This window comes from Chaetura pelagica, unplaced genomic scaffold, assembly GCF_000747805.2.
Source record: "Chaetura pelagica isolate M959 unplaced genomic scaffold, ChaPel_1.0 scaffold24, whole genome shotgun sequence".
Taxonomy (NCBI): domain Eukaryota; kingdom Metazoa; phylum Chordata; class Aves; order Apodiformes; family Apodidae; genus Chaetura; species Chaetura pelagica.
Genome location: NW_009953077.1, coordinates 3551735 through 3574532, shown reverse-complemented (window position 1 = coordinate 3574532; position 22798 = coordinate 3551735). Strand labels below are relative to the sequence as shown.

At 38.9% G+C, this 22798-nt stretch overlaps 1 protein-coding gene across 1 annotated transcript in view; it reads left to right on the top strand.

Annotated features, from left to right (window-relative positions):
• The first annotated feature begins 6 nt into the window (after window positions 1-6).
• SLC25A26 (solute carrier family 25 (S-adenosylmethionine carrier), member 26) overlaps window positions 7-22798 on the top strand; it is an 82891-nt gene continuing 60099 nt past the window's right edge. The window contains exons 1-5 of the mRNA XM_009996907.1: window positions 7-26; window positions 1787-1943; window positions 3547-3656; window positions 16823-16927; window positions 18312-18359. Of these exons, the coding sequence (XP_009995209.1) occupies window positions 3585-3656; window positions 16823-16927; window positions 18312-18359 (225 nt within the window). The 5' untranslated portion in view covers window positions 7-26; window positions 1787-1943; window positions 3547-3584. The remainder of the gene's footprint in view (window positions 27-1786; window positions 1944-3546; window positions 3657-16822; window positions 16928-18311; window positions 18360-22798) is intronic.

Below are 22798 nucleotides of genomic sequence, written 5' to 3'. Positions count from 1 at the left end.
CGCGGGAGTCCTGGGCCGCCTTGGTGGTGAGTTGAGCGGGCCCGGGCCTGCCCGTTGTCAAGGCGACGCGGCGGGAGCGCGCTTTGCTTCGCCTCCGCTGGGCTTCAGCGGCCGCCCCGTGCGCTGTGCTGAGGGGCACAGCTCCCAGTCCCCGTAACTAGGGGCCTCCGTGGAAATATCCAGCCCTCTCTGTAGGTTTGTGGAAAAACAGGGACGCGGCGCTGTGAGGGGAGAGCTGCAGACCTGCCCGCCCTTCCCCAGGCGCTCCGGGGCCGCTGGCTGCCATCCCTGGCTCGTTTGAGTTAGGGCCTGGTTTTGTTTAATAGTTTTATTGGAGTTAAGTTTCATGATAGAATGGTTTATGCTGGAAGGGCCCTTCATGTGAGTGTCCAATTACTGGTGAAGGTTTTTGAGGTATTTGGCTTAAGGTAATGCTGCTGTAACTGAAAGGTGAGGGAGAAAGTGCTTTTTAGTCGTGTCACTATCTAAAAATCATTATTTTCTGTAGATGGCATAAGCACATAGGGATTGTCACCCTCTGGCAGGTGTTCTATTAGCTGCTTCATGAATTTAAATGACATTTAAGATACAGAGCTTTGAAAACTGAAGAAGCAATTAGTAACTTTTGATTTGTGTTTTAACAGATAGCTAGATTAAATCTGATTAAATCTGATCAATGTAATTTTGAGCAGATAAGGATTTTGATGAGGAAGAGTATAAAAAAAAACCAAAGCATGCAAAATAGCCAACTAGATTAAAAGAGTAGTTAACTTATTGATTAAAACTTTAGTAGTAGATAGTGAACACCTCTCTGGATCCTCTGACCCTAGGAAATAGATTCAGAGTAACACATGGGATTAGTTTTCAGGTGAAGTTAAATATCTGCACAGCTGTTTCTTGTACTCTGTTCTTTGTCAGGTGAACTTTAGCTATGCTTTCTGTTCTGAATAACTATGCACCTAAATTATTTCTCATAATGGATTAATGCTAATAATTTTTTCTTCTGAAGTGAGTATTTCTATTTCTTTCCATCTCATCCTCCTGCTTTTGACAAATAATTATTTTCTACACCTCAGCTACGTCATTGGGAAACTTAAACTTACCTAAAAAATTATCTGAAAACACAGGCAATGGAATAAGATTGTGCTTTTAAAAACTTGTTTAGGATTTGTTTTTAAGAGTTACTTTAGATAAAGACCTCCCTGTTTTTCTTCTGGCTTTACAAACATCTTTAATTTTTTGGCTTTTGTCAGCAAAAGAAAATAAAGCAATTTTACTTTAGGCTTTATTTAACAAAGGAAATTAGGGGAGTGAACACTTTAAATGGAGAAGTTTGCTAGAAAAATGTGAATATGCTTTCTAGAGATGCTTACTGGGGAAGCAGAATTGTTTCTGTCCTTCCTTGATGTTATCACCCAGATTTCTAGAGGTGCTGGTCATTCTGTGCTGTGTCATTTCAGTAAGTGGTGCTCACTGCCTTGCTTTTTGTGCCTGGGGGGTAAGTGTTGCATTGTTTTGATAGCACTCTTCAAAAAACTGAGATTGTTTTAAAATAGCTTAAAAATTGTTTAAAAGTTGTAACATCTATTACTTTCTTTTACTGAAGTTTCCTTGTTAAGGCTATAGAAGTCATTGATGTCAGTGTAAGACACTCAGTTCCTAATCTGACCTCAGAAAGGACTTGGTCAGTAGTGCTTGGGTTGGGATACCTCAGTTACTTGCATGAGCTCCACAGCTTCACCCCTATTAATATTAATGCACGTTACTTGATGGTTCTGTCTTGAAGGCTGGTGGAGTTGCTGGTGTCTGTGTTGACTTGATCCTTTTCCCCCTGGATACTGTAAAAACAAGACTGCAGAGTCCTCAAGGATTTAGGAAGGCTGGTGGCTTTCGTGGCATCTATGCTGGTGTTCCTTCTGCTGCTATAGGATCATTTCCAAATGGTAAATTTTCTTTGGATTGTGCTTCATCTTCCTGAAGAGGGAACTTTTGTAGTGTAGGAGACATTTGTGTCTGTGGATTGTGAGTCCATGTCTAACTGTGAAGAGCAGTTTCTGGAGTTGTACAGTAATTTGAATAAACTCTTTCAGCAAGCATGGAATGAATGCTGCTGCATACTTACTCAGAAAAGCAACCGTTACTCCTTGGAAGTGTTACTGGATATGTCTTACAGGCCTGTCCTTAGTTCTAGGGGCACCCCAAAGCATTTTCAGGTGCCAAAGAGGGCTTGAATCTTTCTTGCCCAGGACACACTTGCCATGACATTTCCAAGATCTTTCTTGCCCAGGACACACTTGCCATGACCAATTCATTTACAGCTTTGGAAATGAAACAAAATTCAAAGTTCTTGAGCACTGGAGGTCTTTGAGCTAGTTCCCCTGGGGATGCTTTGCTTGTCTCTTTCTCTTTGGAAACAACCACAACACTTAAAAGACATTTGGTATACTTTTGAAACTGAAGCTTTAAAAAAGTAAATGCTTGTAGTCCCTGCAGAGAAAAGGCATCTAAAATTCCTAATGCCTTTGTCCATTTTGTCTTTGTAGGGAGGGATAAAAAAAGCAAGCTATGCTGTCAGTAATAAATGTTAGGAGAACTTTGCTGACAAATCCACTGACACCTTCAGATGTTTGATGTCCTTCATAAGATGATATAGAAAAAAAAAATTCAGTTCTTTATCTTGTCTGCTCTGTTATCTCCTTTAGAGGTGATAAGCATCTTTTGATTAGCAGAAGGCAATTCACAAAGCCCTTCTTCACAATTAAAATCTATTTCCCTGCAAGACATGTCAGTTTTTTCAGGATTTACATCTTCAAAATCTCGACTGTGGTTTTATCTTTCTAATGTATGACTGAGAAATGAAATTACCTTTAGGAGAAGCAGTAACCCTTCAGGTGCATGTGTCTTTGTAGTTGGCTGTTGCAGTGCATCAACACAGCTCAGCTTAGTTTTATGTGCTTGTTCACTGGACAGGACTTTAGAAGTGCAGAATAACTTTTGTTGAGCTAAAATGCAACATAATAACTGATAATAGGAAGAAGTTAAGATGTGCTGCTGAAACAGTTTTGCACGTTGCAGGCTTGTATCAAGTACATTAATTTTGTTTTTCAATTGACTGATTTAATTTGGGTTTTTGTTTAGTTTTGTGTATTTTTCCTCACCAAATTTAAAGACCACCCAATCAAGTCAACCAAATTACCTCCTCTCTATCCTTCCTATCTATGATTATGGAATATACATTTTTTTTCAAAATCCACTGGACATTCATGACTAATGAACACATCTTTCTTTATATACTAAATATGGCCTTAAGTCCTGCTACCTCTGTTATCAAGAGGAGGAGGTTTGCCAGTGATAGGCAGGAGCATGAACTTCTGAAGGAATTATCCCATAGATTGTGTTAATACTGTTGTACTGTTTGGGGGGAAGAGATATCGTGTTTTCAACTAGAGTTGCACAATAATAGGTGACAAAATCTACCTCTAAATGTTTTTGTGCTAGTTCTGTGATGGAGGAACAGTGAAATGACTAGGTATTCTTGAATTTCAGCTGCTGCATTTTTTATCACCTATGAGAAAGTGAAATCCATGCTGCACCTTGGCTCTGCATCTTACTTGTCTCCAGCAACGCACATGGTGGCTGCCTCCCTTGGCGAAGTGGTAAGAAAAGTTTTGTATGTTGGGTGCCTGTGGGAGAAGAGAACCATTCAATTATGAAAACTCAGATTTGTTGTCATATCTTACTTTTTTGAGTGTTGACCACGTTTACACTTGTGACAGTTTTTACAGAATATTTTTTAATAAAGTGTTGGCACTTGTAAGGATTGTTTCAAAGTCAATAAATGAGTTAGTAATAATTCTTAGTAGGTCTCTTGGCTGTTTATGAGTTTATTTGCAAACAAAAAGAGCAAGGTTGCTTTGGGTTAGCTGAATCAAATATATTTAAAGTTCAACAAAATCTTTTTTCCCCAAATGCTCCTTGTTTTTAATTACAGAGTTGGCAGACTGCCTTTTCAGTGTTCAGGACTGGGCGTTCAGCTGTGAACAGTGTTGCTTTTCTTCTCTGTGCTGTCCACCTGATTTCTCCTGCTTTTGTCACACTGACACTGTAGTGGTGAAATGGGGTGTGAATTGTGGTGTCCCCAGTTTTGAAGGAGGGAAAAACTGTATGAAACTAGCTTTTCTGGCTCTTTTGCAGCTTCAACTTGGCTCAAGAAAACAGAAGAATATAACCTGTGTAATTCCATGTTCTGCTTTTATTAACTGGGTTATTTAATCTCTTGTGACACTGATTTCTTTGTCTCCCTCACAGGTAGCTGTGTATTTGTACTCTCTGTGGTGGCTTAGCTTGGAGGCCACCAGGATTGCAGAGGCATCTCTGCCATTTTAGCTTAGCACCAGGTGCCTCACTATTGTAGCAGCACAGCCTGGCTGCTTCCCACGGGAAGCTGTTCAGCTCTCCCTGCTCTCTGTGCGTTCAGCTTTGATTCCCAAGTAATTTTTATTCTTCTGTGGAAAGGATACTGATTAGATTGAATGGGACTTAGCCAGGGAACTTAATTTAACACACCAAGCATATGAAGATGGTGAATGCAGCACCTACCAACTACTCTGATAGTGGTTATAGGCAGGAGTAGATAGTGGGTGGTAGATTTAGGGCTGGGTGGGATGTTTGTGTTGCTGCCTCAGGTGGATTCTTCTTGATCTTGATTAGAACCTGTGCTGTCAAGTTATGACTTAAGGACAATGCACAGCGCTTGGAAAATCTATACAGGCTGTTAGGAATCAGCAGACGATTTTTCACCACTGTGGCAATGCATAGCCCTCAAATTCCTTGTTTGCCAGAAACCTCATGGAACAGCATATCCAAGACATATTTTAAGCTTCTCAAGTGCTGTTTCAGAATCAAGCAAGGTGACAACTGGGCTCATGGAGAGGTGCCAATGTTCTGCAATAAAATAACTGTAAAAAGTCTTTTTTTGAATGGGGCATTTATAGAATACTACTTTTACTTGTGAGAGCTCTGTGAGAAAACTATAACCTGGCAATTTAATAATCATCAGCCAAAGAGCAGTTGGCTACAGATGACTTCTTGCATGGTTACAGAATCTCATGCCTGTGTTCCAAGATGGTTTGTAGTTTCATGACATGTACAATTCAGGTACTTAGTGCTTTCATTTTCAGTCTGACAAATGGAGGTGCAGCATAGTTAAATGAGTTGCTCAGTGTTATCTTGTATGTTTGGCTCTTGCCATTGTAAGGCCAGAGAAATGTATTGATAGGCATTGAAAGGGCAATCTGACTTTATGGTGTGGAAACTGTGATGTTGCAACAGCCATTTTTCAGCTAATAAGTCTCCTTTTTGCTAGCTGTTCTCTTGTTGTGGTGGGAGAACTAAGCTGTAAAATAATTGAGATGGGGATTTAGAGACTTGCTGCAACAAAACTAATAAAAACAGCACAAAGCAAGATCTTGCGTTAGTTTTATAGAAGTCTTAGCTGATCAATATAAATATATAAACTATTCCAGATAGCATCGGGGTGACAGCTATAATTATAGCTTTATTGATTAGTCATTAAATTTTAATAAGGGTATAACCACTGGGACTATTACTTTGTCAGTAGTTTTTTTAATGTGCATTTTTCTTCCTTTGTACACGTTAATCATTACTATGATATAAATTGCTTTTAAATGTGAAATAATAAGCCAAAGACTGTCATGTTAGGAATTCCAAGACATTTCTCTGCATTTCCAAACTATCTTTCTACAAAACAAATTAAAATTTAGAGCAAGAAACTGGTGTTAGATTTCAAGATTTGCTTCTCCTTCACAGGGGAGCATAAATGAGTCAACTACCTTCTTGTGCATCAATTAAATGTATGTGCTAAGTGTAAAGGTATATTAATGCTGACTAATCTGTGTTTGAAATGTGACACATTCAAAATAGTAAAATGGTTAAAAAGGAAAAAATGGGAAGATTGCATCAAGATAAGTTAAAATATGAGAGGAAGGGGTCAAATAGGAGTCATTAGTTCTTAAACAGCCACTCTTCTGTACTGTTTACGGCCTGTGTAAATTCATGGGGAACAGTTCCTTGAGACTGGTTTGGTCTACTTTCCTAGTTCCAGATTAGGAAGCACAAAACCAAGCAGTAAAGGCAATAACTGTAGTGTGGTTGTGCATTTCTTGTTTTGTTTTTTTTCTATTTTAGGCAGGAGAAATATAGACGGTTAATCTCATCTCCCAGAGTGAGATAATGTGCATACAACATCTGACCCTGTTAAGCATAATTAATTTTTCATATAACAGTCTTGCAGTACAGGGACTCTGAATATCCCATAATACATGAAAAATTACTTAAAAAGACAGCCAAAACTCTAGAGGGTTGAGATATGGTGTATCATCTCATCAAGGAAGAAGGTTGAAGAATAACAGGAGTTAGCAAGGGGGGGGAAAAACCCTTCTGATACCACTTGTGTAACTGAAATTTGGAGATAGGAAACATGCTTACTACATCCAGTGCTTTGGAATTTTCATCTTGACTCTTATGTTGCCCTGTATGTTTAGTCTGCCTGTATCTTTTCAGTGAGCTGCCAAATGTGCTTGGAAAACATGATATCATAGGGAGTGGAAAGGAAAACCAGATGTTCTAAAATTTTACTTTTAATATTCTAAGATGGTTTAAGTAACTCTTGAGAAGGAGCAGTACTTTTAACCACCTAGTGCCCATCTTAAATAGTTGCCAGGTGTCTCACAGATCCAGAATTGGACAGCTGCAGATTGATTTGTAAAGATTTTTCTGTTTAAAATGAATGTATACTATTAATTAAAAGTTTGATAAAGGGTAGTTCTCCTCTGAGCCTCCTGTAAAAGTGGTTTTATGTGACAAGTTTAAGATTGTCCCAGTTTGACTGATGAGATTTCCTTCATGAGTGCCAAAGCAGGTGGATTCAACACAGTCAATTTTATATCCTGCTGGCTTTTCCATGGAGGTGAGAATAAGCAGCTTGGATCATGGTCTTGAGAAGCTGACTACAGCCTTTTCCATCTAATATTTAGATATTGTTATGGTTACGATCTGAACTTTGCAAGATATTTAGTGAATGTTCTGTGTTGTTGCTTGTAAATATCTTCCTGACCTTTTTATTTTATTTTTGATTGGCTATTTTTGGTGACATTACTTTTTTTTCCGTATTTGATAGGAAAGCAAGCTACTTTGTTTTTCAGCTCACTTGTGAGAGAAAGTGTGGTAGAATACTGAGGACCAGGATGGGAGGTAGATGTCCTGTTTGTTGTGTGTGGTTTTTTTTTTTTTGTTTTGTTTTTTTGTTTTTTTGGCAGCTAGTGGTACTGACCATGCTGTGGAGGTATATGACCAGCTGAAATTATTGAGCTGCTTTTGTGCTCCTATAAGTTTCCAGAGTACTTTAGGTTTACAGTGCTGGAGATACCTTGACTGTCCAATATATCCCTAAGGCTGCCAGATCCCAGGTTACTTGCACGTGTTTGTCTACAGAGGATGCTGTAGCTGTTACGTTTTTAAGCTGATGTAGCCATGATCTTTCAGGTTGCTCATCTGGCATGTTTTAATTCTGCTTCAGTGCCTCTGCACTGTGTTCCCTTGAGCTATGTAATGCTGGACAAGCTCTGGATTTATAAAGATGTTTCTGGCCTGGTTGCAAGAATGCTAAAACTTGGGCTACCTACCAGGCTTTGGTGGAGCATAAACATCATAGGAAAAGATGGAAACCTTGGCTGTGCTGTGAGACAGCCCTGAATGGCTAGGTAGGGATGGATTCCTTCAAAGGTGATAGCTTGGCTGTCCTCAGCAAGAAGGATTTTGGCATAGCCTCACACTTAACTTTTTTCCAAAATTTGAGAAAGGATGGATGTTGAATTTATTTGAACTGAAACACTGCAGAGTTTGTTACTACCCCCAGCAAAGGGGATCATGTGGCTCCACAGGGCTAGGTGAGCACAGGTATTTCAAGGTGAAATTCCAAGCTCACTTGTGTATTCCAGTGTGTTGCCACATAAGGTACTGTTGTGATAAGAGTGAAGTGTGTGGTTGATCTGTGATTGGCATCTGACCCTCAGTATTAATAACTTGGAAATTTTTTAATATGCTGTTGGGATGTGTCAAATACAAAAGCTTCTTAATGCGGAAATTATCTTTCTGGGGAATTCAGCTATCTTCCTCTATTAGTTCTATCTTGTTTCTTAGAAGAAGCAAGCCCAAATGCAAGCAAGTTTGCAGTTATGATTCTGTAGAATGACATGTTGAGTATGCTTTTAATTCAAATAAAGGGGGAAATTCATGTTTTATTGTAGGCTTGGGGTTTTTTTCTCAAAGGGATTTTAGACAACCACATGTTTATCTCTCTGCCCGTGAATCTGCCCCTTCCTCCCTTTGCTCTGGCAATACCTTTTGAAACAGTTTAGTTCAATTTAATAGAAGAACAAAAATATCCAGAAGTGTATTTGTATTCCATGAGAGTAACTGACTAGGTCAAAGAAGATAGTTGCTATTAATGCTTGTTCTGAGGAGAAGGCAGAAGCAGGAGTCAGACAAGTCCACGGAGTAATGTGGAAGAGTGTCCAACAGGATAATTGGTCAGGGCTTCACAGCACTGTAAGCCCTAGATCAGCTTGCAGGAGCCCAATCTAACAGATGAAACACTCATCAGATTTGGAGTTAAGATTTTACTTATTTGAAATTCCAAAACTCATGTTGGAAGATGCAGCTTTTCAGTATGAGAGAGTTGCTTCTAAATCAACAATCTTCTGCTGCAACAAAGTGATTCAGTACTTAGTCTGTCTAGACTTTGGCCTAATGGCTTTAAATTTTAAGCTCTCCCTTTTCAAGAACTGAACTAGTAAATGGACAAAACTTTAAAAACAAGAAGTTGCATTTTCTGCTTTGCATCCTATCTCTCAACTAGTGTAGTGGCTAGCAGACCAGAGTATTCATAGTGTCTGAAGTCTGACAGAAGTCAGTTTCGTGGGATCTCTTCCATGGTACTTAAGCTGTTTTTGCTCTTTTCATTGATCAGTGCCTGTCATCCTAGGTGTGACTGCTGTGCATATTTGCATAGATATGGCATTCAGAAGGGGAACATGCTCACCCTGGCAAGATGAGTAATGGTGAGAAGTGCAGCAATGTAGGTGGTCCTTTGATTTAATCATGGTGGTTTTTAAAAAATATTTATAAATCTACAGGAGGTCAGGTCTGAAGTACAGATGCTGCCAAATTTTTGCCAAATCTTTAGAACCTTAGCTGAGCAGTGGTTGAGAGATGGTTGTGAAGGTGAGACTGCTGCCATTGCAAGCTAGTGGAGAAGAAGCATAGAGTGGATGGAAACTCAAATTTGAGCTGCAGCTGAACAGTGGTTGTAAATAAAGATGAATGGAGGCATGGATACACAAATGCTGCCAACAAATTAATCTTACAATTAAAGGCTGGAACAGCAAATTAATAGCTGTCAAGCATCTAACCAGCCACCCATGCTGATCATCTCTTGTATGCTCTGTGTAAACTGCCAGTGTAGCCCCTTCTCAGTCAGGTGCCCCTCCTAGATTGTTTTCTGTTATCTACTGAATTCAGGGCTTAGAGGACGTAATTCTTTGCAGCAGAGTAGAAGCTTGAGAGTTGTTGGATCTCTTTTCAGTTCTAGAGCTGATATGCAGCTGATGTAGAAATATTTGTAGCTCATTGTCTATAGAGGAAAGTTAATTTCCATTAATGAGTATAAGTGAGAAATAAATAATTTTAATATTTTGTGGCTTGCAATGTATTCTGCCAGAGTCACTTTGGAAATCTGTGACATAGTTTAAGGTAAATTTATTTCATAGTAAAATTCTGTACAGGTTTTGTCAGGAATAACTTATTTCTGAATAGCTCCATATGTGCACAAGTCCATAATTCATTAAGTGAAAAGGCTGTAGGAAGGAGTAAGGGATCAATTAAAGGAAAATGATAAAATACAATGTAGTTGAAATTTCCATGTTCTGGGCCAATGCAACCCCAAGAGACTGAACAAATTGTAAAGTACTAGTTATCTTTCAACAGGAGACTTAATGTGTTTTTAGGAAATATTGCCTGTGTTCTCATGCCTGGAATCTCATTAACACTTGTACTCCTGTAACACAGGCTGACCCCACTTGGCTCTGTGGAAACAGTTTGATGCTGGATGGGATGCACCATACTACTGCTGAAAGAAAAGTTTGGCTAGTAGATGTGATTAGTTTCTTAAGCCTTTTAAAATAAGTTTAACAGACTCTGAATGCTGGAAGAGTTGTTGGGATAGAATGGATTGTGCAGACAATTCTGTATGTTGAATTAAGGGTCTACTTTTCTTTGGCTTTAAGGCTATGTTTAAATGTGGTAGTATTTTATGATTCAAGCATTAATCATGTTAAGCAAGATTTTTTTAAAGCTGTTCAGCATCTCATTTTTGCCACTGGAGTTTAATCCAACTGTACTGAGGAACTTAAAAACACATGGGACACTTTGTGCTGGAGTACAAGAGATGTGGGTAATAGCAGGCCACTGCTAAGATTTGGGCTTATTTTTGAAAAGGAAACAAAATGCTATATCAATTAAACTCTGAAATACAAATTTTGTTATGCAGAGCATAGAAGCTTTCAAAACATCTGCAGTGAGAAGAACTTCTGTGAAGAAGTGTTTAGTGTCAGCCTTGTCAGCTTTGCAAAATTCTTTGCCTATTAACTGATATAGTTGGGGTGACAGTTTCTCCTTGCTGTGAAGAGAACTCAGCATGAATTGTCACTGTTTGAGGACAAGAGATTTCCAAGGTATATCTGTTGTGGCTGATGGAGATGTAGGCAGGGAATGCAAAGCAAAAGCATGTAGCCAGGCAACTAAAGAGCCATGCATGGGGAAGGAAGTCTGAAAGAGGGGCAGAAGCCCATGTTGACAGAGCTACTGAAATGATGGATGTGAAGCCAGCAGAGGACTTCAGACAGTTGGTGTGAAGAGGCTCAGACAAGACGGCTATTGTGAAGGAAGAAGTGTATGGTGGGGTAGGTGGTGGTCTGGAGCAGGAAGAGAGCTCTGGAAAGCAATAATGAGAAGCTTCTCATTTATAAAAAAATGCCCTGCAGATTCCATGTGAAGTCATCTAAGGTAGAAACTTGAAGGAAGTTGAAAATGTTTGTGCAGAAGCAGTTTTTCCAATGGGTTTTGACATTTGGTCCCTGTAAATGGTCTCATATCTGAAAGAGTATGTTTTTAAGCTCTGACAAGTGCTGAGATCTGAGGGATCTTGCTGGGTGAGATTGCTCTTGGAACAATTGTTTCTTGCCAGCATACAGGGGGGCTGCAGTTAAACTAATGAAGGCCCTGTTGTGTCACTTAGAGGAAAAGATGGGACAAAGAGCTTGGCATTGTCTAAACTTTCCTGTCCAGGGCACATTAGTCAAAACTTGTTCTCTCCATGGGGTTTAAATTAGGAGTGAAGTCACCTGTTCATGACCCCAGCATCTTTGCACAGGACTGAATTTAACTAGGCTGGAAAGGGGCACATCTGCTGTGCATGAATGTGGGACGGGAAAATAAGATGAGAATATTATGAGGTTTTATTTTGAATATGAACAATTTTCTTGGGCTAGCACAAGCTGAAACTGACAGTGGGCGGTACTCATTGGGTGGCTTGTTATCCCCGCAGACAATTTCCTCACTAAAAAAGGTGTTAGCACTTCAATTCTCCACTTCAATTGATCTTTAGCAGGTAGCACAGCCTGCTGACAAGCATGTGTGGAAGGACATTTTCACAATTTGAGTTGAGACTCACAGCAAGTTACATACCAAGGAAACTTAATGGTTTTGTTCTCTTGTTCAAAGGGGCAGCAGTTATTTACATGAAGGTTTATTGGTGTTTGAACTGTTATGGGTCTGATTGCAACAGTTCAGGCTTCTCCATATGAAGAAAATTTGAAACCAAATGACAAATTCAAGTTTCTCCACTTTATTTTTCCTGGTTGTGAAAAGGGCAAGGCAGTTCACCATCCACCTCCCCCACTAACTTTCCCAATCCAAGAGTTGTGAGCAGAGTTTAGAAACAGTTATTTGGGATATAAAATACTGTTTATGCATTATTATGAGATTAGCAAAAGTTCATTTTTCTCTTGGGAGAGGGGAATCCCAGTGAGATCTGAAGAACCAAACAAACTTATGAGTTTGGAGAAATGTGGAAAACCGTGGTGCTGCATTCAAGGTTTAAGAACCTCTAACTTGAACCAAGAGGGAGATTTCCCCTTTTTCAGGATCCAAAGGAAATCAGTGCAATTGAAGATCTCTTAACTGTACACACCTGTTATTTTAATTAGTTATCTGTGGAATGGAAAATAAACCTTTTGTGTTTCAGATGAGGAATATTAACTCCCTACTTAGAAGAGAACATCTGTCATAGAAATAGAGATGCTGAGATTATTTGTCTTATTAGCATATTTTGGGAAGCATTTTTTCAATATAAAAACCGAACAAAACTAAATACAAACCTGAGCTATAAGGTACCTCTTATCTTCAGGAGTATGGCCAGGGCTAATGCTAAGTGTACTTTAAAAACAAAAACCCCTCCAAACATCTAAAACATCTTCATTGCTTCTTCTCTTTGGGATTTTAGAGTTGCTCAGTTTTCCTTGCTCTTTCTACATTATAATGAAGCAGGCAAGCCTGACTTTCAAGAGTGGGGTTAGATACTAGAATTTTGTTAGCAGATTGACTGCTGCCTAAACGTAAGTCCTCTCATAAATCAGAGCCTCTTTGTTGTAATTTTTGTGCAGCAGCTTTTTCTCCTTAATGGGTTAGTGATTATCTTGCACAGGTATTGTGAGGTTTAGTTTAAAGTCTCTGCCCTCTGAATAGAAAGTTGTATAGTGCCATAAATTATTATTTGATTAAGAATTTGATTAAGAAAGTGTTTTTAAGGGTTTAAAGCTGCAACACAAGTTTTTGGACCTTACCATGTGTTTCTGTACCCAATTTTCAAATAGATGTAGCTTTGCAAATCAGAGACTTGCTTGCAGTCACTGTGCAGGTTCCTAAATTGTCAGCCACTAACATATTTCACAGCAGTTCTCTGTCCTCAGACTATTGTTCTCCTGACTTGTAGCAGAATGGCTGGCTAATTACTAAGTGTAAAAATTTGGTCTTGATCCTTGTCCAGGTTAGTACAGAGAATAGAGTAGCTGACAAGCCAGGAGCACATCATCTGCTGGTATCTCAACAGAATGAGTATTTAGGCTTTGCCCTTTGCCTGTCTTAAGAGCATGGGTAGTATGTCTCTTACTGAAGACCAGAAGTGCTTAGCCTGCATGGTTGTGGGAGCTTCTAAGAGAGAGAGTTGGATCTATCAGTTGTGCAAGATTCATGCCAGGCTGCATAAGGAAATGCTTTCTCAAGCTACTCTCCTGAGAGGTACAAGCTGCTAATTGTGGTGTGCCTGCTGTGTCCCTGGTTCTGTCAAGAACCTGCCATGCAGCACCCCAATTATTTCTAATCTAGCCAGCTACTTCAGATTCTTTGTCACCTTAACCACAAAGTTATTGGAAAAAAAAAAAAAAAAAAGGAATTTTCTTTGGGAGTTTTCTTCAGCCATTTTCATGATTGGTTGTGTTTGCTGGTTTCCCAGAATGAGCAGTGAGCTGTGTATATCTCACTGCTTTTCCAGTTCCCTGGGTATTGAGTCATCAAGGACTGGATCACCTACTTGCACCAAGCCCTCTTGTAAGCAGGGTTATCCCCTCCTTCTTTTTTATGATGCCTTGTGTTATTGTCTAGAGAAAAATACTTGGTGGCCTTGTGCTAATGAATTAGATGAGTGTTGTCTAACTCTGAACAGCTGCTCCAGGTTTAAGTAGGATTGGCCCCTATGCAGAAGTTAGTGCCTTAAGATACTGAGGTGAACCCATGCAAAAGGCTGTAGGAAGGTTCCTGGTGCTGTTTGCGGCAGATCTTATGTAGGAAAAAGTTTCAGATATGCTGAAACTGTTTAAATCGGTATATAGAAAGAGGCTTTGTGTCGGTTTCAAGGCAATTTCGGGACTTTAATTGCACGGGGGATTCTTTACTACCATCAGTAAGAACCAGGAGGAACGTCTGGATCTAACATGAATCCGACCAGTAGATGGCAGCATTGATGCATGTAAGGAGTATCCAAAAGTTGAAAACACTTCCTTGAACTGGCAAAGGAAAGAAATTACCTTCATTTAATTGAAAGATGTACTGTCTTAGCAAGACATAGATAAATGTTAACAAAACAGTCCTATTTTTAGCTTTTGTCCCTAATTGGTTAAAACAAGTCAGTAAATTAAAAATGCAGTTAGGATTGTATCTAAATACTGGGGGCACTCTCTGACCTGGTAATGATATGAGACAAAGATTTTGAAATTCTGTGCTCTTTGTTCGTCAGTGGTTATATTATTAAAAGACTGGAAAGATATGAGATGCTAATATTTTAATTTTTGTATAGTTATTCTGTAAACTAATAATAGCTTTGCTTGTAGCAGTAAAACTGGGTTTTGTTAAAGCTTCTACCTAAAAATCCTTGAGCCTTTTTTTGGTGTTAGTCTTCTTTCCTTTATGTGTACATGTGAATTGTCATGGGGAAGAGAGTCTGAAAACTAGAGTTGTATTACCTGACCTGGTAAATAAGGAAGGAGGACAGCTAATTTGTCATAGGGTCATATCCAAAACTGGTAGGATGCCCCAGGAATAGCCTGAGTTTGGCAGGTTGTATTGTGCTCTCCTGTGGCAAGCAACAGACTGCATCTCTGTAAACAGCCCAGAGATTAAGAAGCAATTTCTTCCCGGGTTCTTGGTGATTAGGGAGGTAAATGGACTTCTACTGTGTGAGGTCAAATTGTCTTCTGTGTCTATTTACCTACTAGTTGCTGCAGTTAAAAGCATATAGGTAGACCGTTACTGCAGACCAGCCACACAGTTACATCTTTCACCCCTGCTTGTGTAATTTGCTTAGAGCTAGCAAATATCTGGAAATTTTGGTATGAATTCTCTTGGTGCTGTGTCAAGCTGGTGCTGCTTGAATGTATTTAGCTAAGAGAGCAAACCTTGGAGATCTGCAGTGTTTTTTTTTAACTTTAGCAGTGCTACCTGGAGGGTGCTGTAGTGACTGAGATCTGAGTGCAATAGATTTTTGAATTTTCTGCACCTGTCTGTCCCAGGTTGTCATTTGTTTTAAACCTTGTGGACTAATAAGGCAGGTGTGAGCTTAATCTTGTATGCTTCTATTTAGAGAACTGTGTTTGACATCAAAAGACTGCTCGAATTGTTATTGATAGTAAGATACACATGTAGGAAAAAAAAGGTAACACATGGTAGGTTCAGGTGCACAATGAAAATGTCACTGTTTGGTCTGATGTTGGCAGTTGGAGCTCACAGCTATTTTAGCACCCGAAGTGCTCTGTGGAGTTGATCTGACAGCGCAGCCCGGGTGTCATAAGCCTGTATTTCCTTTCATAACAGCACAATGTAATCACTGTTTTTGTTCTTGTGCAGTCACAGATTCCCTTGTAAGTGCAAATTCAAATGGGAGAAACATCAAAGTTAATTTGGAATGAAATGCACCCAAAGTAGTCCTAGGGAAATGGAGACATTACTTTGTAGCCACCCTTGTGCTGCCAAAACTGCAGCACCCCAGATGTCAGGAAGCCATGCTGTGCTCTTTGTCTGGTCTTGATTGACTGGATTGTTTTCGTCCAAGCCTTTTTAAAGCTTTTCTCCTGCCTCCATATTTTTAAGGAATAAAAAGCTAATATAAGGACATGGAGTGTTATGAAGCATGAAGTTCTATAAATATTTATGCTGAACTATCAAAAAACTTGACAGTTCTTATTTTCTTGACAGATTGGGGTCACTTGTTATTTTTGACCCTGAGAATTGAAGAGCATATGGAGTTAGATCTGTTTGTAATGACTTGGATATTGTTGTCTGGTATACTTGTAGGAATGTAACATAATGGGTTTCCCCTTGGTCTCTTTGTGAAAATGAAACTTAAAGTTTGTACTGTTACCACAAATGACCACTCCAGTTACTGTCTTTGTGCAATCTGGCAGTGAATTCTGGAACTTTTTGTGACACATGTGGGTAAGCTGCTTGGTTTTCCACTTCAGATGGACAGCTTTCACCTGGATAGCTCTTGACTTGAAGTGCTTAGTGATCACCTTTATGTTGAGGGACCAGATTCATCACTGTGCTCCTGAGCCTGGCACAGGGTGAGCCCGTGGCTAAAAATGTGGGGCCTGTTGTCTGTGGTGTGTTGCTACCAGTTCCAGTACTGCTTTAAGTATCTCTGGGGCCTAGTGAAGACAAACTCTTCTCACAAGTTTATGTGCTGATAAACAGGAATTTTCTAGAGAGATGAGAGGCTTGTAACTCTCCTGCACTTCAGGATCCTTATTCCTCAAAATTATGTGCACATAATCTTATCTCCTACCTGAAGTTTAGTGCCGGCTAGAGCTAGCCTGAGCATCTCTTCCTGTCAGTCACTAGAGGGCACAAAGGAATTAACTAGGAAAAAGTCTTCAAGCTCTGACTCTCCAGTTTAGCTCTGTGAAAGTGTGTGTGGGGAATTCCGTTGGCTGCCAAAAGACAGGATAGCTTTTCCTATTAGTACAATTTTGTGTTCAGAAAATACACAGCTACATAGGAGCTTTTAAGTTCAACTTGCATAATTACAAAATATTTCCTTGTTTCTGTACTTGGAACAGTCTCCAAATATGCCTGCTATATGGAAGAGTAAGGCAGCAAACGGAATTGCTCTTTGAACATGTGGGTTTTTTTGCAGGTTGCATGCCTCATACGGGTTCCATCTGAGGTTATCAAGCAAAGGGCCCAAGTTTGTCCATCCTCAACCACGCTCCAGATTCTGTCCCACACCTTGTATCATGAGGTGAGTTCAGAGCAAAATTTCAAGAAGTTGCTTCTTTCTTTCCACTCAGTACACACATGTAGATAAGCATTTCTGTAACCTTATTCCAGTTCTGTGCTCTCTCAGCACTTCCCCTTTTATTCTTCTATGTCAGTAAAACAGCTTGACATGTTATATTTAAGGAAATGAAACCTTCACCTCCCTCATGTGCATGCACTTACATCCATACTCTAAGCTCTTTTTCTTCCTCTGCTTATATGGGGTACCTACATTTAAAAAACAGATTTAGCTTTCTGGTTTCCAAAGCTCCGCTTGTATTTATGCAAATAGTCCTTGTCTGGGACAACAGGGCATAATCTATGTAAGTAGAGTTTGCTGAATGGTTCCTAGTTCTTGAAGAAGGCTTTGGAGAGGATGTCCTAAAAGCACTATTTCAGGGAGGCTTTCTAGGAGCTCTGGAAAGAAAAGTTCATCCAGCATCAGTAACTTCTGAAAAATAAGGGCTTTCAGAAGTTAGTTACTTCCTGTAAAAACCTGTTCCCCACTGTTTTTACTGAGTCTCACAAGGGGTGTTTTTCCAGTTGTATTCCATAAGAGAAAGTGGCTTTTGAAAAATACTGTGGGGAAAAATATTATACACATTTCTGTGTGTGAAAGCCAGGAGAAGGAAGACATAAATATGACCCTCAAATGATCCAATTTATTTTTATTTGCTTGTAAATGAAAACTATTGTGATAACCCTGCGTAAGAAGGTCCCTGGGTCTTCTTTCTGCAATTTGGTCTTTCTGCTCTAAAAGCTAGTACTCTCAAAACCATGTTTTTCCTTTTTGTAGCTGGCCAGAGAACCATGAGACTAGCCAAACAGCAGAAATAACTGTCCTAGAAGATATTAAAGTGCATATAAAATTCATGTTTTAAGTTTTCAATGTTACCAGCTGGGTAAAAATACAAAATACTGATCTTAATGAAAGCTCTGAATCAAGGCTAAGAAGGCTGACAAAGAAGCTGTCATTGCATGTGTGTTTTGCATGGGCTATTCAAATGGAAGAGTTGTAGTTTCAAATATTGATGGGATTGTGGGTGCTTTTAGACCAAATGATTGAGCACGCAGAGTTTGAAGTAATGTTTCTGTGCCTTCTTGCCCTTTTAAGTGTAAGGTACATTTTCTTTGTTAACTGATTATTCTGAACAGTGGTTAAATGATCTTTTAAACAAACATAAAACCCTCTGGCATTGTAAATCATAGAATACTGTGTACAGTGTTATAATCAATACAGTCAATTTGCAAGCAGTTCAGGCCTGACACTCGGGAAGGCTGTAATACTTGCCTTGTAATCACCAGTAAATTGTGGTATTTGGCAAACTAATTCCCTATAGCTGATGCTCTCTTTTGTTGGTTTACAGGGTATCCAAGGACTTTATCGGGGTTATAAAAGCACAGTATTAAGAGAGGTAAAACACTTGTCTTTCTCTTTCTCTTTTTATTTAAAAAAAAAGACTGCTTTGCCTCACTGTTTTCTAACAATAGATAATACAACTGAGATCAATTGCTCTAACCATAAGCTCTAAATCCTAGTCTAGATAAATTACTAGTCTGCAATTTAAATAGAATACTGATCATGTGCACTAAGAACCTGTGATACATGCAAAAAGTCTTCTACCATCCTGTATCTCAGGTCTGTCACTACTAACCCAGTGGAAATGTATTTGCTAGCATGATGAAAACCATAAAATAAAGAACTGGAAACTTCCTCAAGTCTTGTGATTGCATCATGTGAATTATGCATGCCAATGGTGCACTGGTGGCATCAGGCCAAGTTTGGCACAGACAGATTTAGGCTTTCTTTAAATATGTCTCAGCAGATGCCAAGAGATTATGTGTCATCTGTATATAGGGAAGATTGTGCTCTTTTTTAATGTGTGAAAGAAATGCTTTTAGTCACCCAGTCTGTGGATGTGATATGGCATTACTTAATTCTAAATCAGAAGTACTTCACTTTTGGGAAAAAATGGAGCTAAAAATGTTTTGGCCTGCTTGGCAGAAAAGAATTCCTAAATTAAAAATCCTTCATAAATGGACCGTGAATTACAGGATGAGTGCTACGGAAGCATTTTATATGCTGTGTGAGCTTAAGTAGAAAATCATACTGATGAACTCTCAATCTAAAACGATTTCAGAATCAAATCTCGGGAGGTCTTTTAACAAAGAAGAAGCTGCAGCATGAGTATCTCAAAAAGATGAGCTTCAGTTCCTATGAAAGCATAAAAGCTATTGTCTAGGAGGGTTCTTTAATAAGTGTGGTCTGTGTGATGTTTGTCCTCTCCTTATGTAACTCAACTGAGTAAACTAGGTTTGGATATTTGCTTCTTTTGTTTTTTAAACAGAATCAGAACTGGATGTGCTACCACTGATAATAAAGCCAGTTACAACTTTTTAAAGCCTTCATCCACTAGCTCTGCTTTTAAAGATCTTTTTTCATGCTGAAAACTGTTTTTAGGACAGTTATATCAGCCAGGTCTTGTTACAATAGGGAACTGAGGTGGATATTATCTAAAATAAGAAATACTAAATCTAGTATTTCTTAAAGTGCAGACAAATGACAATGCACTGCTATCTATTTTAGCAGGCTTGAGTGTTTAAAAAAATAGTTATTTGTGTAGAGATGACACCTGCTTTTCTGAAACATAATCCCCACCGTAGCTTTGTCCTGTACTTATTTTCTGGCTCACTAAACACGTTATTCGTTCAGTTTTCATTTGGAGATGAGCAAAAAAAGGCCAACGAATAATTTTGATTTCTCTGAGGGGCTCTGAATAAATGAATAAATTTAAATACCATTGAATACAGACTTTGCATACTAACAGGTAGATAAAACGTGCTTACTACTGGGTGCTATTCTCCTTAAAATTTGTTTTGACATATGTCAGTGTGGCAATTAATTTGCAGACTATATTAATGGCCTAGTGTGTGACTCTGCTGAGATAACTTTGTTTACTCAAAATGGCAGCACTTTGTTGGAAATTCAATGGGGGTCTTTTCCATTATGTATATTCATAAAAGATCCTTCAGAACTGATTTCAGTTGAAGTATTACTTTTTGGGAGAATCTGTCTGATAGAATGAAAAATAAATTATTACCAAATGAAATATGCTTTCTCTTCAAAATGAAACAAATCATACATGATGTTTAAAAAAAAGTCTTTGAATTTAACACTTTTAAGACTGTTACATTTTCTGACACTCAATATGGCAAAGCAGTGTGCTCTCAAGTAGGAACTGTATATTGAACCTTCAACTGGGACATTTAGCCTGACATTTAATCTTGGTATTTTTCCATCTCTTTAACTACACTTCTTCCTTTAGAGAAAGTCTTTATTTTCAGATAAAAATCCATATTAGTTCATTGGACACATCCAGGTAGCTGCATAGCATGTATTGACTGGTATCTAATTCTAGCTGAATTTTGTACTTAAAGAGTTTGTTTCCATGCTTTGCTTCTTTACTTACACAAAATCCTTTGTTTAGTTACAATGTAGTGGGATTTTTGGATAGAAGGGCTTCAATGCAATGGCAGGGGCTGGGAATATTGATTCTTATCAGATTATATTCTTGCATTGGCAAAATTGTTGAGCCAGAATTTGAGAAAAATTAATTTTGATTGTTGCAGTGAGTTTAAATTTTACATAAAGCAGATTTCAGTGTCTGGACAGATCTTGCCAATTGCTTGGACTTAAGTGAAAATGAGACTGATTGTAAGGGAGTGCAAGGTTGAAATCTTTTTCCTATAGTGTAGTAGATCTTTTCAAAACAGACTTTTCTGCTCCATGTAATTTGTGTTAGCTGCTGTGCTGCTTCTGTGGTAATGCAAAGTGGTGGTTTCATCCTTCATTTTTGATTCTCATTCTTTCACTTACCCCTTTATCTCTCATCAGAGTACTTTCTGTACAGATGCATATTAGAAGAGAAGGAAGAAGGTTAAATGTCATGCTTTTGAAATACTTGTTTGTGTGAACGTCAATGTTTGGAAATTTTGGCTATGACTTTTTCACCTTCCTTTTTAGTGCCTCTTCCTTCACATCTCCATTACATTTTGGTCTTTACATCTTCCTTTGATGTTAGTTACGCTGAACTAGTCCTAAAATCAAAAGGGAAATGAGATACAGTGAGCCATTCTGTTGGTAGTAGCAGCCTGAAAGAGGCATCCATGCTCCAAGAGGAAAGCTTTTGTGGTAAAGCACAAAGTGGGAGTATGGTTATTAGGTTGCTGAATGAGACTTAATAAATGGCAGAAATCGGAGGCTGTGGATCAATGTGGAATTCCCATGATGTCATTTCCAAAGCAAATCCAAGTGAGAATTGTCCTTTCCTATGGTTGTGTACCAGTATGCACTGGTGTGGAAATTGGACCATGCTACTAAAAGTAGTAAATTAACAGGTAAACTTTTATTTCTATTTTCCACAACAGAGAAATTTGTTTGTAACATATCCAGCCATCTTCTGACAAGGCAGTATAAATCCACTGTGAATCCTCTAGAATTTCTTAATGGGAATGTGGTTCTACTGATGAGATCTTATATAAGCAAATGGAGCCAGTTTTTTAATTTCTGCATAATTCACTTTATTAGCTATGACCAAGTAGAACATCTGTTAGAATTCCATAAAGTTCAGTTCATGGGAAAAAGTGAGAAACCACTGAGTTCCCATTGGAGCTTTTCCACTTCCATTAATGTTACAGGACTCTATCACATGTCTTAAAGAACTTTATTATGAAAGAGCAAACAACACAAAAGGAAGTTCTCTGAACACAATAACTCACTGTACAGTGAGTTACTTCACTGTGTCTGTGTGCAGGTGGCAGCGTTGTACAAGCTGTGCCATGGTTAACTGTAGTGTCCTGTCTGTTATGAGTTACTGTAGTTTGGAAGAACTGAGTGGGTGTTCTGTGTTCTTAATCCAATTTGTCACTTTTAAAAATACTGCAGATGGACTGGGCCCTAGCCCAGAAGTAGATTCAAAAGGAGCTAAAATGAGTATTAAGCTCTTCTTTAAAGACAAAGGGGATGAAGGACTACTGGCTCTATGTAATTCACAGGTTGGCTAAAAAGAGATCGAGAATCACTTTCAAATGTCAGTCTTTTTGCTGTGCAGGTAGCCCTGGGTAAGCTTGTCCTGTGTATTGTCTTGTAGACATTTCAGATCCAGTTCAGGCTTCCTGCATGGTGGCCTCTGTTCAGGTAGAAGTGGCAATGATGCTTTACAGTGTTGTTTCAGAATTGATCTTAGGGCTCTGAATTTGAAGGAAAACTGCTGGTAAATCTGAACCCACTCTTGTACAGCATGCTGTGGATCTTACAGTGAGATAGCCTAGTCATCACTCCTAGGAGTCCTGTTTTTAAAAAATTAGAATAGTTGTGGGTTGTTTTTTCTTGTTTTGTTTGGGGTTTTTAGTGTATACAAGTCAGAGCTCAAAGTGGATAAAGAGCTGTGTTGAGAGGGAGAGATTATTTAATTTTGGGGAAGAGGAGGACAGCTAGTTCAAAGTATGTTATTGCATTGAGTGGCAGCGGTATGACAAATGGGCAACAAATTCAGGCTTTTTCCCCATCTCAGAAAGCCAAGAACATCTGAGGAGGAGGAACTGCTATATATGTTATATGCAGCAGAACAAGCATCCTGTTAGAATGTGTGTTTGAAAAGGATGGATATGGAGGCTATGCAGTGCAGCCCTATGCAGGTGAAGGAGCTAGCAGAAAAACACACCAACTCCTCCCACCATAAATGACTTAGTAGATGAGGGAGAGGATCTAAAGCTAACTGACAGAGAAATAGTGCTTAAAGGCACACCTGCTGCAATTTCCTAAATTTAAAAGGTCAGTGAACAAAGAATGCCG